We start from the raw sequence: 17188 nt of genomic DNA, 5'->3' as shown, positions 1-17188 counted from the left end.
GACGCGTGCGGTCGGTGCCCGGTGACAGCGCGTACGTGCTTTTCAGACAAGGACTTGTGGGTGCTTGATGAGTTCGCAGCCTAAGCTGAACCCGCGTTTGTTCACTGCGGACGTGCAGCAGGTGCTTGGAATAACATTGGAATGGGCTGCCAAGGGAGTGTTGGAGTCACCGTCCTTAGAGAAAGGCTGGACACGGCATTTAGCGTCTGGTTGATAAGTTGGTGTTGGGTCATAGGTTGTACTCGACGATCCTGAGGTCTTTCCCAATCTAATTGATTCTATAAGTTAAGAGCGCAAAGGAGGGCCCACTGCGGTTCGATGCTCTTTTTTTTTTTTTTTTCTGGCTCCACAGCAGCCAGGAGCCCTGATTCGCTGTGCTCAGCAAAAAAATTCTTTGCGTTCTATAACCAGATGAGTTTGATTTTGCATTCCTACAGAACTTTTTTATGTGCGTTCACTTCTTCATGCATTGTAATTTCTGTCTTTTTGTGGGTTTTTTTGCGTGTYTCGTTTTTAAATTGCTTTTTATTGGAATGGAAGCACATGGCAAAGTTTGGCTTAGGACCAGTCCTTGSGAACCTCCCTGTCTGGATAAAGCCCGGCTGGTCGCTAAAACCTCTGCAGTTTATTGGTTGCTTCTCCACACCCCTGCCGTTCTGAGCCTCCTGGGATGGGCAGGAAATCAAAACGGCAAAAGAGCAAGGAAAGGTGTGTCAAGATAGAGGCAGTTTAGTAGATAAAGACATAGATAAGCRAAGCAAAATTGGGAATTCATTCACCGCTTCCCATCATCAGGCACCTGTTTTGCTGCCTGCTGGAACAAAGAGATCCGTGACTCGTAACAGTTACTTGAGAAGAAAAATGCCATAACTCCAAATGTCCTCTTTCTTCCTTCTTCCCCCAGCTTTTACTGAGGAGCAGGCTACCATGGGTGGGGATACTATTTRGTTGTTTGAGATCAGCTGTCCTGGCTGCATCCCCTCCCAGCTTTTTGCCCATCCCCAGTGTGGTCAGTCGTGGGCCAGTGTGAGAAAGATCCTGGTGCTACGTAATCATTGCTCAGCATTAGGTGAAAACATGGAGGTGCTATCAACGCTATTGTGTCACAAATCTGAAACAGCACTGCATAAGCTACTTGTGAAGGGATTTAACTCTGTCCCTACCAAAATCAGTACAGAGCAGTTTTTCAGGATATTTCCTTAATCTGATAATTGTTCTTCAGAACAATGTTCACACTACTTCTGTRTATTTGGGTTTGCATCTGTTATTAATACCTCTATTCTTTTAGTTGAAGCTTGTCGCTTATGACAGTATGATGAAGCAGTCATGGATTCTTCTGTTTCTGTGGCTAGAAATTCAGGTATCAGACTAGTTGACATGGCATGTCTTTAGGAAACCCATGCTGCCTTTTATTCAACTTGTATTTTACATATTTACTTGTTTTAAGGATGTAATTCTTTCWAGTATTATTTATAAAATTTGTATGCTACAGTGATCTCCTTACTGGATCTTTTGCTGTCTGATTTTTTATAAATGAAGACATTTTTACTATTTTTCTGTTTATTATTTTACTATTTGGATGGTACTGTTGCTTATTCAGCAGATTTGTTTAAAGCTTTTGTGTTTGTAATTTAACAGGTGCATCAGTGTAACGTAATTATAAGTTTCAAAACTAAATATCGGTACCATTCTGAAAGGCACTCTGATACGTTATCGTGGCCTAAAAAATAGACCTTTACCATACAACCTTCCAATGGGGTAGCCCACCTAGCTGACCAAGAGAAGCTAGTTGATGTAATCTTTTTGGATTTCAGTAAAGCTTTTGATACTGGCTCTCACAGTATTCTTCCTTCTGGGCAAAATATCTAGCACATAGCTGTATYAATACATCATAGGATGGTTGAGCACCTGGATCACAGGTCAGGCACAAAGGGTTACAGTGAATGGCGTGAYATCAGACTGGCTACCTGTCAGTAATGGAGTTCCACAGGGCTTCATGCTCAGCYCTGTGCTCTTCAACATCTTCATAAATGACTTGGACACAGAATTCAAAGATATATTAAGTAAGGTTGTCAGTGATACAAAATGGGAGGACCTTTTGACTCCTTGGAGGATAGGGAGGCCATGCAGAGAGATCTCAACAAATTAAAGGACTGGCCAATCATCAGCCATATGAGGTTYAAAAAGGGAAAGAATCCTGGTTTCTGTACCTGGGATAGGGCAACCCTGAATGTGTGGTCAGACTGGGAAGCAAGAGGCTGGAGAGAAGCTCCATGGAAAGGCATTTGGGATTCCTGGTCCATGGCAAGTTAAATATGGGCCAGCAGTGCTCTGGCAGTCAGGAGGGCCACCCGTGTCCTGGGGGGGCATCGGGCCAGCCAGGCAAGGGAGGGGATTGCCCCACCCCACTCTGCTCCGCACTGGGGCGGCCCCACTTCGAGAGCTGGGGACAGTTCTGGGTGACACAACATAAAGAAGATATTGAGCTGTTAGAGAGCGTCCGAAGGAGGGACTTGAAGATGGTGAAGGGCCTTGAGGGGAAGCTGTGTGAGGAGGGGCTGAGGTCACTTGGTCTGTTCAGCCTGGAGGAGACCGAGTAGAGACCTCATTGCAGTTACAACTTCTTCGTGAGGGGGTGTGGAGGGGCAGACACTGATCTCTTCACTCACAGCTACTCAAGTCTGTGTCTGTAGCATCAGTCACTTGACACTGTTTTATTTTCAATATACTGAATAAGTTTTGTTAATTATGAGGGAAGTGAAAATTTTAGAAGTGTAAGATAATTCTGATTTTTAATAGACTTGCTGTTAAATTGTATTTAACTGTTTAGAAGTCCAGTGTTACACTCTGATTAAAAACTTCAGAGAACACAGGTGGTATGGAGAAGGCAAATTAAATACTTTCCACCAGCCCCTGCTGTACAAAGAACAGTTAATGTTGAGTGGAATGTGCAAGGTTCTCCTTCAAAAACAAATAGGCACCATGTAATAGGCACTCTCAACTCTTTGCCCAGGGATGTTGTGTGTTAAAAATGTCTGAGGTCTTTCCCAATCTAATTGATTCTGTAAGTTAAGAGTCCAAAGGAGGGCCCACTGCTATTCCACGCTCCTTTTTTTCTGGCTCCGCAGCAGCCAGGAGCCCTGATTTGCTGTGCTCAGCAAAGAAAATCTTTGTGCTCTATAACCAGATGAGTTTGATTTTACATTCCGACAGAACTTTCTTGTGTGCATTCACTTCTTCATGCATTGTAATTTCTGTCTTTTTGTGGGTGGTTTTTTTGCATGTTTTGTTTTTAAATTTAAATTTAAATTGTATGAATTCAAGGTGTGGGGTGAATTGATTCAGACATTCAGAGGCTGCTAAATGCAAACACAATCATTTACAGCATTTGCCTGAATCACAGACAGTAGCTGGAGAGAATTTTGAAAAAATCACTCAATGTTTATACTTTTTAAATATTCCTTGAAAACCATTTGCTTCTGACCATTTAAAAAATGTGTAAATGAACTATGGGTGTGGTCGTCCTTGTGTACAGAAAAAAGGCATAGTTCCAACTTAAAACTGAAAAAAACCCTTTATGACTCAGTTATAATTAAACTGCGGTCTTACTGTGAGCCATGAAGGCGAACACTGGAGGAGTCAGCAGATTTGGGACGATCATAATGGGTGGCAATTATACTTGCACTTTGAAAATTATTTCTGTGTAAGTGATAATATAAGTACTTACACAGCAAAGTTTTCCAGGTAAACTAAGAGTTGTTGATTAGTTAAGTGTGAGCAGCAATTTGACTGTCAAAGTTTTTCTGGAAGTCACATATCATCTGCTTGCAAATGTATAAGAGGAATGTTCACGTTTATTATAATAAAAGTCATCAGACTACTTGTTATATACAGCTTTGTTAAAATGTTTTTCATATGTTACCTATGTTTTGAGGGTAATTTTTTATAAAGCTTTATGATATTGGTATTTTCAGCTGAAAAGAGAGATCCTTCCAAAAAAAGTATGGCAAGATAGGAAAGCATTACTGTTACAAGCTTATTGACTGGTAATTAATATTAAAAAATAATATGCCATTTCTTATAGCTGATTATTTTATGTGGAAGTACCAGCTACAGGTTGGTCCTAGCATGACTTGTTCTGTGTTAATGCTTTCCTGTAGCATGATGTTTATACAGATTGGCCCATACATGCACCTTGAAAGTAAGAGTAACAAATTTGACACTGTAAAGTACTTCAGAATACTCTCTTAAATTTTCCAGCGATGACAAGGCTGATAATTCAAAGAATGCTGGGGAAGCTAGTAAACCTGCGGAGATGCTTACACAGAGAAGAAAACGTATCTCCACCATGCCAAATATTGTCAAACCCAGAGCTGGACCATCATCTGCTCAATGTTCTGCACCAAAACTGCAGAGGMGAACATTACAGGTTTCTGATGGTGGTGCTTCACTTCAGAAGGATCCTTCCCCACCAGAAAAGAGTAATGTTGAAAGTTCTGTGAAGTCTCCCATGCTTCCTGAGAAGAAAACACCTGTGCCACAAGTGCCACAGTTTTCACCACTAAAAAAATCTGTGAGCAAAGAGCAAACTGTTGGTGTAGCTGCTCAGAAAAATGATGATAGCTTGCAGAAGAATGTACCCTCTCCACTCAAGGAGAGACCAACGCAGGAAAGATCACGAACACAGGAGGAAAAGCTACCTGAAAAACCTTCTCCTGAGAAAGTCAAGCGAATATGTTCTGACCGTGAAAGGATCCTCAAAGCTCGGAAGTTAAGAGAAATGCTTAAAGAAGAGCTGAAGAAAGAGCGGATGGTAAGGCCTGTGTGTTGAGTATTGCTGATCTGTGAAGGGCAAGACGTGATTCACCTTGCATACATTACCTCTTTGCAGTAGTGTTTTCTGATGATCATCAGCTGCTCACTGCCAGTAGTCTGTCATACCTCATAAATCTCTCTGTGTTTATTCTGTTTGTTAGCAGTAGCAGCGCTTTGTTCCCTCAAAATACAGATTTCATRAGGAATTTTGTATCTTTTTACTTGGTTAGATCCATGAGTCTTTTTGAGATGACACCGTGACTATTTTATAGTCAGCATTCCAATTTTGAAAGTTTCACAGTTGGTCATACAGCAGGGAAATGTGCTGCAAGAAGCTTTTATTTGGCGTGTCTCATATTTTTTCAAGTTGATCATTTTCAGAGTTCCATAACTTTGAGTAACTTTTAACTTGTGCCAGGTATTGAATGCCTCTGAAAGSATAAGTGGATTAAGGGTCTATAATGCCCTCTCTGAGAAAGGAACACCTTTAAGATARTTTTGTTTTAGTTCTTGGGAGTGGTGTGTGTGTGAGAACAACAAAATTCCATGAATGGGGTACTTTATAAACAAACCAATAATAATTTGTGAAATGTAAAATACTTTTAGGGTGAATCGAAGTGTTTGTTGTTTTCTTTTGTTTAATTTTGTTTTGGAAGAAGTTGAAACACAGGCCTCCAGTAATTGAAGGACGTTCTCCACCAGATCGTTCTAAAATGACCATGAGAGACTTGATATACTATCTGCCAGAAAACAATCCTATGAAGTAAGTATGGCCTTTTTTTCTCTCTCCTTTGGTTAAATTATTTTTTGGCCTTCAYAATCCTTAAATACTGTGTTGTTGCAGTGGTAACAAAAGCTTCTAGACATTTTCACATCTGTTTAATTCTAGTACAAAGTGAGAATGGAGCTTAGTGTAGTTGTTGAAATACACAAAGRTGAACCTGTCTCCAGTGTTGATTTATGTCTGCGGAAATACAGAATAGTAGATTTTTTTTTCAGCTGCCTGCTGTGAGGCTGTTAGTCATGTTATAATTGCGTGTCAGATCTAGTGGACTCAGGAAGTTAAGCATTTCTCCTAGGAGCTGAAGTGCAAAATGCACTGCAAGACCTGTGAGGTCTTTACATTCAATGTGCGTGGATGTAGCTGCTGCTGTTCCACTGTTTCACCAATAGCAAGGCTGAGGTGCATACAGGGAACACCAATGCAGCTGGCTGCAGACTGCTACAGGCAAAGGCAAGCAGGGCCTTTTTCCTGCAACTACCAAAAGCAATCACATGAACACAACTACAGTTATCCAAGTCCTGTTCTCTTAGTAGCAGATGAATTTTCTAGTATTGTCTGTTATCACCTGCTTGTTAATGTTTGTGTGCTCATGTGTTTTATTTATCACTTCCCTTGTTTTTTCTTTTACATTGAGTAGTCCCTAAGGAGGTAACAAGCAAGATGCTCTCACGTTCCTTTTATCCTTAGAATGGATCTCTGCTTGAAATATCTTTTCTCGTCTTGCTTGTACAAAAAATGGCAAAATTCATTTAGTAGTAGTGGTTGTGTAGTTAAGACTTAAATCTAGATGTGTTACAAAGAATTGAAATAAAAAAGCTTTGTGTTTCTTTGTCTATTGTCCACTAAAAGACAGTGTTATAGAATAATGCAGAAATGTGTCTGTACGAACAATCATCTAGCCTTTCATGAAATTCTAGGTCTTCATTGGCAGAAGAAAAGAGAACAGAAAAAACTTCTGCACTGAGTCAAATGAAAGAGTAAGTCTTGAAGATGAAGCMTAGTCAAAAGTTTCTGGTGTAAAAAAGCTGTTTCTGTGATAACGCTAACAGTGATGGTATTTTTTTAGTGTTTCAGTAACAGCCATATTTCTAAAAATTGTAATTTGGGTGGGTGGGATGGTTAAAGAGTATTTCATTTTCAAGGTTGTGTTTTTGCATATTTCCATTTTATGGAAATATGGAATGATAAGCAGGTTTGAGATTTCACTTATTGACTAATTGCTTAATGCGTTGCATTGCTGGGTGTTCATCAATTTGTTGTATGTTGAGCACAGTGAGCAGCAATTCAAAACACTTATTAAGATAAGTGTTACTAAAATAAAAACAGTATTTTGCTTATGCTCTTAAAAATTGTAGGCCGGAAGAGAGAAGTACTCCTGATCATGAAGAAGAGGAGGAGGAAGAAGAAGAGAATGGGGAAGAGAGTCAGGATGGCCCACTTCTTGTTCCTCGTGTGAAAGTAGCAGAAGATGGTACAATCATTCTGGATGAAGAAAGGTAACAGATTCTGTGCCTGACTCATGGAAAGTACTGCATTGCAACTTAGTCTCTGGATAGAGAATGGTACTACTTTGGCCTGGGAAGAGCGTCAATGTATTTATGTTTGAGAATTGAGCTACTCTGGCTTAGGAAACAGTGCAAGTATGTGGCAAAATATGAGCAGCAATAATCTGCATCTCTGTAGTGACATACTTTATCAGAAATGCTTTCGGGGAAGAAGGTAGAGAGGATTGTGGCATATTTTATTACAGTGAATGAACACTAAAGATTTGTCAAACTTGCAGATGTCTTCTATTTAGATAACCTTTTTGGTTCTCACAGTTAACATGTATCTGCTTACTATTACTTGTTTATTTGAATTTGCTCCAGCTCTGCATGTTGCTGCTTTGTTCTTCTGTCAGAGTTTTCAGTAACTTTACTTAGAATTTGACTTTTAAGATTATAAAATTTCAGAGTTCCACAAAGGTATTACTAATGTGAGGTTTAAGCCGAGGTTTAAGGATAAAGCAGGCCTGGCTTTAAAAAAAGTTTGTAAGTATTCTAGAAGGATATTGAGAAGTTCTTGCGGTTTTGCAAAATAGWTTTCTCAAATGTTAAAAAGTGGGTTTTTTTTTTTTTTTGTTTTRAGTCTRCTGAATTACATCTGCCTGTACTATATGTTAGAAAACAGAAAAAGTAAATAGTCACACAGGCTAAATAGGGTAGTGATTTCTTGTTGCATTCTCCCATTAAAGTACATTAGTGTAATTATTAAACTTAACTACACAGTAGGAATGCTCACTTGTGGCAAAAAATTTGAGCTGTATTGTAAACATTTACTATGTGTTTTCTTAGCAATATTTTCAGATAAGTCTTTTTGTGTGTCTACTTTCCTAGCTTAACTGTAGAAGTTCTAAGAACTAAAGGTCCATGTGTTGTAGAAGAAAATGATCCCATCTTTGAACGTGGCTCTACAACTACATATTCTAGCTTCAGGAAAAGTTTTTACACAAAACCGTGGTCTAATAAGGGTGAGTGTATTTTTGGTTGCTAGTTCTGAGCCTGCAGAAAAGTCTTTGTTTTCCACCTATACTTGACAGTTTTTTTTCCACAGTGGAGTTAATGGATCTACTTATGTGTCATGTCATCTCAACCCTCCAAACTTACAACGGTCTCAGCTGTAACATTTACTGTGAAAGCTGGCATTTTTTTTAAAATCAGTGCCTTGTGATATGTAGGCTACCTGTGTTTTTTCTGTCATGGTTGTTTTCATGCTGAGGAAGTACGAGTGTGCTTTATGAAAAATATAATTTTTGATTCTGGTTTACAGGTATTTGTGCTCTGTGTGGTACTTCTTAAATAGGTTCTTCCAGCATAGGCTGGAGTAAATCATAAAAGGCATCTCTGTGTGGATTGATTTCAGGGCAAATGGACAGCTGTGTTCTTATGAGTGGGTGGGTTGGSTTCTTTGTTACTCCCTCTGTGAACGGGCTATTATCTCTAGGCTTGCARCACTGTGCAAGACACTTTGCAATTGGAAATTACTTTTTACAGCTGGTAAAATTAGCTTCAGAATTCACTGTGCTCTTTTTGGAATGCACTCTTTTCCTGTTAAATAATAATGGAAAAAGTAGATTTACATAGTATTTTTCTGATTGCTGTTTTTGCATGTGTTCATAATAAAAATGGATATGGACAATTTGGGGTTGATTAGCTTTTAGTAAACAGATTTACTAGTTTTAGAAAACACACTTCACATTCTGTAGTTTTATAACAGATTGGGGAGTTCTTTCTTTTGATAGTTTATTCAGCAAATGTTGTTAGAGGTACCTAGGTAAAATAACAAGCCTACTCCATACGCACTCAGCTGGACTTGCAGCTACAGTAGATGATTTAAAAGTTATTGATCTTATGACATTAGGTTTGCAAGGTCTTTTTATTACTGATAGTAAGAAGGATGGTTTAGTTAAGTGTGTATAATTTTTTTCTTTTTTCTTCCTTCTAGAGACAGATATGTTCTTTTTAGCTATCAGTATGGTAGGAACAGACTTCTCCTTGATTGGGCGGCTGTTTCCTCACAGAGCCAGAGCAGAAATTAAGGTAAAAGTTAAAACACTCAATAGAGCAATTAAACATCTGGTTTTGCTTCTCTTTTCTCATTTGCATTCCCATGCTTACTCTCTTAGTRATGATAATCCTGGTAATAATTGTCTCCATAGAAATACTGTTTTTTAATTTTTGTTTCAAGAAGTTGTAAGTATCTGAAACATTTAAATCCTGGTTGAATTTCAATCAATGTGTCAAGTAAATCTAGCATAGTTAGAGACACTGTATCTTGTTTTAATTGACAAATGCTGGTAAGCCTAAATGGCTGTATGGTGAGGGGCTTCTGTGTTGTATCTTGTTATACCCAGCTGGGAAAGTCTTTGACATTTCAAACTTTGCTTACATGGAAAACCAGGAAAAGGTGTTGAAAACAGTAAAAACAGTRTAACTGTTGATTTTTACTGGTAACATTTTATGTTTAAATATTAATTACAAACTCCTCAGTGTGCTCTATGAATTGCATGTAAATTTCAAGAGCTTCAGTTGGTTTATTGCCCTGAATACTTAGCTTGAGCTGCCATTTTGTACAACATTGTTGCATTTCTTGCTTTGTGATAAATACAACTGTGCATTTGCTTTTAGAACAAGTTCAAACGTGAGGAAAAAGCGAATGGATGGAGAATAGACAAAGCGTTCAGTAAGTAAATATACTCCACCCTACAATGAGTCATTAAATGRTAGCCATCTATTTTCATGATGATTTCTGTACTTTGCCGTGCTTGAATTAATTATTAGAAAGGTTTTGCTCATAGATGAGTCCACAGGCTGTGGAATTTTAGGTTTTTATAACAAGCATAGTTCACAGTTACAATCTTCAGGTTTATTTTCTGTCTTTTCTGATGTCTGCAAAATGAGATTAATATAAACTTCCATTTCTATATTCAGTTGAAGATAATTCTTCTGATCCATGGGAATTTTTAGCATAGTTACTTTTTGTAAACTGCTTTGAGAGTTCTTAAGGACTTTCTTTGTTAGTTGAATGATGTACGTATGTCCTATAGCAGCRTGTTAATACATTATTTGATACTGTGGTAAAATTTGTGTATTTGTCAATTCCTAAATTTTCTGAGCTACTTAGCTTTATAACTTGTTTTTTAAAACCAAGCTGCCAGAATCCAGTTACCCCTGTCAACTTCAGTCCCTGCTCAAGTGATACAGAAAATATTTTTAAGAATTCTCTGTTTAAATGTACATAATCTTTGCTTTTTAATATCATGTCATATATCACTGATTATTTTATAAAGCTGAAACTTGAAAAAATAATTTTGAAATCTGTTCTATTTCTTTGCTTTAATCTTATAGAAGAAAAACGACCCTTTGATTTTGAATTCTTTGCCCAGCTGCTTGAGAAGGTCTTAGCAGATGAGGAAAAGAGGAAGCAAAAGACCGTTAAAAGCCAGAAGCTAAAGGAAAAGAAGTCTCCAAGGCCACAAAAAAAGTCAAAAGGTATTTTAAAAGAATGGTTGAGATGGCATTACAGAGCAGTGATGAGTAGTGTGTTCCTAGCAGAGGAAAATGCACATAGGAAATCTTTTCCTTGCCTGCTTTGGACGGGGCATGAGGATCTTAGTTTCAAAGTGTAGCGTTTTCAGGTGAAGTTTACGGATTTGCAGGATGGTGCATAGAGTAGAAATATGAGACCACAGTGTAATTAGTGCTTTTCCATAGTCTGAAGTGCTGATACTCTAATTTACCGATTGATAAGTATCTCCATGAGTGGCTAATGAATTCACTTGTGGAATCTTTAGGCCAAAATAGTATTTTTGGCAAACTCTTCTGTGTTGAAAGTGTTTTGTTTTTAAAATCCTCTTAAGTCTGAGAGGTGTGATTCTTTTCAGACAATCATGTAAAAGTTGTTCTGTCTTTCTGTTCTGTTCACCACTGTGTCTTACTACCTTAGTACCTGGGAAAGGACCTTCAGAGATGTGCTTTAATTAAGCACAATTATACTGACACCATTTAATAAATTTGCTAACTCTGTGGCGTTGTTCACTTGTTTGTTCTGCGAGGACCCATTCTTTTGTAAGTGGTACCGTGAAACAAACAAGTGAACAATCTTTTTAAAGGGGATGTGAGCTTAGAAGCGGCATCTCTTAAAATTGAAGTRATGGCTGCTTTTCTATAGCCTTGATTTTGGATTTGATTAGGTAAAATATCCCATRTATTAGGACTTAAAACCATGTAGAGAAATTCTATTTCTACACTTCAATGGTAGATTAAAGGTACTTTGTGTGTAAAGCAATGTGATAATGCTTTTCTACTTGTCTTGTATTTTGGACTTTCTAATTACAGGAAAACAAGTTTATTTAAGAGTAATAAGAAGGAAGGGAAAGGTTTTGGTGGTTAAATACAGGATCACRACAAGATGTCCTTAAAACAGGGGGRAGGAAAATTTTATAAACTYACTAAACCTAGAAAATAACTTGTCAGTTACTAGATAGATAGTTCTGCTTTCTTATGAATAATGATCAACCATAATACATTTCTTGATAAAAAATTACTTTTTCACTGCATATATTCTGTAACCATCATCACCTATTTCTGCAGAGATATGGTAATTCTTTTTAGGAATATCTGTTTTGCCTAAACCCAGATGTGACYGTGTAAACTGCAAAAAACATAGGCACAGTAACATTTATTAAATTGGCTTTACATCTCATATTGGCTTACCCTGGTAAACAGTTGTCCCAARTACAGAATGTGTTTTGCATTAAATGCCAAAGTTAATCTATGCTGAAGCTTTTCTAGCAAGTCAATTAAAGACTTCTCCCAGTCCTGCTCATATGCCTGGCAGTGTATTGRCAGTGATATATGAGTACACAAATGTTTTTAGTACAAATACCTTTGCTATTTATGGCTCCTGGTACTCCACCTGTGTATTAACCAAGAACCATATTGTCTCAATAGCAAAAGCTGCCAGCTCAGAAGCTGCTAATGATCAAGATCAACTTGAGGAAGCTGGAATTTCTGATGCAGAAACAGACGCAGATGGTGTGACGGCTGAGAAAGAAAATGAGGAATCTTTGGGCATTCCTGAACAGGCGGAAAAACAGGTTGCATTAGAACCAGCATTTGCAAAAAAGAAGAGAAAAAAGAAAAGAAAAGATGATGTTGAACAAGAAGTGGAGAATAATCCAGAAGAAATGTCTGTTCCTTCAAAAACTGCGGAGGAAGGGAAATCCTGTGATAATAGTAAGAGGCAAAAATACTCAATTTCAAATATTGAAATATGAAATTATATAATGACATTGCAAACATTAAAGTAAGAATTTGGTTTTTGATTTATGTTGCTGATTTGCCTTGTGAGAGGTTGTACAACCATACATTTCAAAATCAGCTTTCATTCTAAATCTAATCATACTTTGTTTTAGATGAGAATAGGTCTTTTAAGTCTTAGTATTTTGTACTGGGATTTTTAGTCTTGTATTAACTTTTTCACTATAGCTAGGATTTGATTACTGGAATTCTAAGATGTTTCCCAGGATGTAGAAATTGATTTAATTTTTATTAATTATCAGGGGAAAAAGTAATACATGATGTAAGCAATGATGGTCATACTACCTGTAGAGAAGAACTGGATTGTGCTATTGAAGGAAAACAAGATGAGACTGCTCTGACAGAGGAAGAGAGATCAGGGTCCTGTTTACCAGTGAATGACCAAAGGGAGACAGAAGTTGGTGTCAATTTAAGCAGGTAATGTTTATAATGGAAAGCTTAGGCAAAAAAATAGTTTCAAGTTTTAATACTGGTTTTATTTATTCATGTTTGCTACCATGTTGGCTGCCACGCAGTGTGCAGATATTTGGTTTCTGAGAACTGTCCYGGTGTTTAGTAAGCTGTTTGTGATTTCCACACTCAGAATATTCTCGGCCCTAATGGGCTGCCCTTGCAAAATTAATGTACGTAATTACTAAAGTCACTTCCAAAAGCTATTCAATTTTTAAGAGTGTTTAGGAACACCATTGGTTTATCCTAACTCCTAATATTTCTCTTGAAGCACTGCTTGATGGTGTTGCTAAGTAGAGTTACTATATGCTTGGAATTTTTACCTGTAATAAAATGGTTCTTGTGGAAAAGGAATATTGCTTAGACTTCATGAATTATGCAGCATCTGGATGAGAGGCAAACTTTTGGTTTCAGTTTTGGGCATACTTTTGCTAGAAAGGAAGTGAATGCCTATTTATCAAACTTGTTATATGTGAAAGTGCTAAACTAAAAATCCATTATGAAACTGTGAATGCTGCTTTAGAATTTTGCTTGTTAATTAGTTGTATTTAACTGTATTGTAGTTGTTTGTTATTTCATGCAGATTTTAAGAAGTTTTCATTTTCTTTAATAGTTCATGAGAAGCATATGAAGGAACAGTTATTCACCTTTGGATTCTACATAGATTGTTAAAAAAGATCAGAGGAAAAAAACATCTGTATACATTGTTCATGTAAAAGTTTCTTTTTTAAAAACGATCAGTCTAGAATAATGAGATGAGATTTTAACATCAKCTTACAACTGCTGCAAAAAATAGAAAAGTTTTAAAGCTCATGTTCTTCAAATGTCGCTAAAACTTTGTGAGATTCTCTGAAACATGGGTAGCTACATATAGCATCAAAATTGCATTATTTTTCTGTGCAACTTGATCTGTCTATAAACAGAAACAGCTTTTTTTTCYACAAATGCACTAATGTTCCTGTATGCTTTTATTTGTTTCAGCCTTGAAGGTAGCAACGATGTTGTACTAGAAACAAAATCTGCTAAATTGAGAACAAGCGATATTAGAGATGATCTATCACAGGAAAGCCAGATTTCAGAATTACTGATTTCTAATATTGGAAGCAATGAAAGACAATCAGTAGAAACTACAGAAACAAAGGTATTATTATTTTTTTCTGTAGTTCTTCTCAAGATCTTGCCCTTGACCATTAAAAGCCATTTGTAAATCAAAGCCATTTTTGGTTGTCKTTGTGATGTTTTCTACACTAGGTGGAAAACAATCAACTAAGAACATCAATGAAATTGAAATACTATCAGCTTTCCTGGGCTTAATGGGTTGTCTGTTAATCTAAATTTATTCAGAAAGTATACTTTGCATGTGCTTTATAGATAATTTGAACAGCTGAACAGTTTAATTATTCAAAAGTGAAGGACTGCAATATGAACAGCTAGGCCTTGGAGCTGGATTTTGCTTATTGACATGATGTTAGAAACTCACTTGAGTGGAATGTGCACTGGGTTGTTTGTGCTGCTGCACAAATGATCTGGATGATGGGGCAGGGTATAACATCAGCAAGCTGTCATGTTAGGCAGATCTGGTAGGAATTGCTGAGACAATAAAGATTGTCATGGCCTCCAGAGGGACCTGGACAGGCTGGAGAAATGGGCTGACAGGAACCTCAGGAAGTTCAGTGAGGGGGGATGCAAAGTCCTGCGCCACAGAAGCAGCAACCCAAAGGCACCAGCACTTGCTGCAAGCCACTCCAGTGGAAAGCAGCTTCGCAGAAAAGAACCCAGCTGTCCCGGTGGTCTCCAAGTTGAATGTGAATCAGGAAGGTGCTGTGGTTGCACAAACTGCTGGGGTGTCCTGGGCTACAGCAGGAGCAGCGTTGCCAACAGGCCGAGGGAGGTGTTTTTGCCCCTTATTCAGCATTGGTGAAGCCACACCTGGGGCACTGACCAGGTCTGGGCTCCCTGGTAGGAGAGACCTGGACACACTGGACACTGCCCATCAAAGGGTCACACACGTGGTGAAGGAGTGAAGGCATCTCTCCTGTAACAGAATGCTGAAGGAGCAGGARCTGTTTAACTTGGAGAGAAGGCTCAGAGGGGTCTCTTCGAGAGTTACGCAAAAGCCCAAGGGGAGGGTGCCCACATGGCAGAGCCAGGCTCTTTCCTGGGGTGCCCAGTGACAGGACAAGAGACAAGGGGCAATCAATGAAAAACAGGAGGTTCTGTCTGAACACCAGAAATCCTGTTTCACTGTGAGGATTACCAAGCACTGGCACAGGCTGCCCAGAGAGACTGTGGAGTCTCCATCCTTTACAAGATTCAAAAGCTGTCTGGACACAGTACTGGGCAATCAGCTCCAGGTGGCTTGATCAAGTGGTTTTGCATGGCTTGGTTTTGGTAGTGGTGGGAGGCTACTGGGGTGACTTCTGTGAGAAGCTACTGGAAGCTTCTTCCATGTCCATCAGAGCCAGTCACTGATGGCCCCAAAGATGAGTATGCTGCAGCCAAGGCTGGGTCAATTGGAAATTAGAGTTACTGCTTCTGTGATAACGTATTTAAGAAGAATTAAAAAAAAAACGGTTGTGCAGTTGTAACTATGTCCACCCTCAACCACTGTGGGAATCTTGTTTTTGTTTTTCTTTGTATTACAATAAAAGTGCATCTAGGTTTATCGTTTCTTTTCTTCAACATTTCTTCCTCAGGACAAAGATACGCACGATTCACAAAAAACAGATGAAAAACAGAGTGCATCAGAAAGTGGTTCACAGTCTGAAATCATGTAAGTAGAATTATTTTACTTTGCAGTGGTACTTGATCTAAACCTGCATCTACTCAATTTGGGTATGATTCCAATTGACGACAAAAGGTTCAACTAGTCAGGAGGTCATGATAACTGGTTTTCCATATTCAGTGAAGTTTTTAATAGAAATTTTGATTACTGAGTACCAGTGCATTGACTAAGATCTAAATTTAGATGGGAACAGGGAGAAAACTTACCTAAGCTTAGGAATCAAAAAGCTAGTCTTTCTACAGCTAGCAAGAGTGAGAGATTGAAGAAATCCTGCCACATTGTGGGTTAAGCTTAGTTGTGAAATTTGTTTTCTAGTAGTAGGACCTCACTGAATTCTTTGACATTCTTAGTTGTCCATCAGGGCTTATAGGCTGTACCCAAGTATGTGGTGTACTTCTTCTTTCCTGTTTGGAAATTATTGCTCTTTGGGACTTGGTGCAAGCTTCTRAGATGGAAGATACTCCAAGATGTCTGTCTTATCTGCACTCCTTTATGAAGTTAATTTTGCTGACTTTTTGACATTGCAAAATGGTGTTTAAAGAAGTCTGTGCCTAACCTTTCCATTTTTGTGTAATCATTGACTTCTTATTTCATTATATAGCTTTTTAAAGGTGATTTAGGGTTGGGATACTAGTTAATTCTAACCTGGTTTTCATGCTTCTGTCTTTCCCTTTTTGAAGGSCAGCTCACTCCTATAATAAAAATTGTCAAAGCTTTATTTGTCCTGTTCTAGGGAGAATATAAGAAAAGGTAGTAGTTCCCAATCTGAAGATTATTGATAAGATGTAGGGCTGTGTCAGTGTGTGAATCCCAGGACATGCCATTGCAGTGGCTAAGGACACAGAGTGATGTATGTACTGCATTCTTCAGTAACATGTGGATGTTGACAGTAGGACAAGGTATTTGAAAACAGTTTGTTGTTCCATGCCTGAGATAGCTTTGAAAGGGGATGGGGGGGCAGAAGAGGCAGATGCAAAATATTGTATAGGGCAGATTTATATTGTTTATACATAAAATTAACCACACTGACATGAATTGTGAATCCCTAAAAGAGGGAATATTCCTATTTATTTAACAGTAGGAAATGATTCCTTCGAGTATTTTTAAGTATATTCCACTGAAAGCCAGCAAAGTTGTTAAGATTTATTTGATGCTCTTTTCATAACATTTTAGAATGTCTTTTAGTATTAGAAATATGCAATTTTTTTCCTATTTATTGTCTTGCTGTGTGCAATGTCTTGATCCATGGAGTCTGATGCTCTTGAAGTACGTCTTGAACCATATGAGACTTTTAAGTTTTTCTTTGGTAATAATGTACATCACCTTTTTTTTATACCTTAAGGAAAACGGAAAAGTCAGCAGACAGAAGGCGCTTGCAAAGACCTAAGCCAAATTTAGTGAGGTCGTCTGGAAGGAGGGAGACAGCAAAGCAAGACAAAATGGAGGCCAAAACTTCCTCTCCAGCCCTTGCAAATGCAGGTGAAAAGGTCAGAA

General features: G+C 38.1%; 1 protein-coding gene across 4 annotated transcripts in view; it reads left to right on the top strand.

Annotated features, from left to right (window-relative positions):
* BDP1 (B double prime 1, subunit of RNA polymerase III transcription initiation factor IIIB) overlaps positions 1-17188 on the top strand; it is a 50809-nt gene that overhangs the window by 455 nt on the left and 33166 nt on the right. For 3 of the 4 annotated variants that reach the window (XM_057373065.1, XM_057373063.1, XM_057373066.1), the window contains exons 2-14: positions 4261-4813; positions 5472-5578; positions 6517-6576; positions 6955-7095; positions 7975-8108; positions 9083-9177; positions 9766-9820; positions 10486-10629; positions 12091-12375; positions 12702-12876; positions 13891-14050; positions 15606-15682; positions 17037-17181. In XM_057373065.1, the coding sequence (XP_057229048.1) occupies positions 4261-4813; positions 5472-5578; positions 6517-6576; positions 6955-7095; positions 7975-8108; positions 9083-9177; positions 9766-9820; positions 10486-10629; positions 12091-12375; positions 12702-12876; positions 13891-14050; positions 15606-15682; positions 17037-17181 (2131 nt within the window). The remainder of the gene's footprint in view (positions 1-4260; positions 4814-5471; positions 5579-6516; positions 6577-6954; positions 7096-7974; positions 8109-9082; positions 9178-9765; positions 9821-10485; positions 10630-12090; positions 12376-12701; positions 12877-13890; positions 14051-15605; positions 15683-17036; positions 17182-17188) is intronic. The other variant, XM_057373064.1, reaches the window with a different exon arrangement.

The sequence above is a fragment of the Malurus melanocephalus genome, unplaced genomic scaffold, assembly GCF_030028575.1.
Source record: "Malurus melanocephalus ecotype Western Australia unplaced genomic scaffold, MMel_1.1 scaffold_184, whole genome shotgun sequence".
NCBI lineage: Eukaryota > Metazoa > Chordata > Aves > Passeriformes > Maluridae > Malurus > Malurus melanocephalus.
Note: the sequence above shows the minus strand (reverse complement) of the source record. Positions and strands in the feature narration are given on the sequence as shown.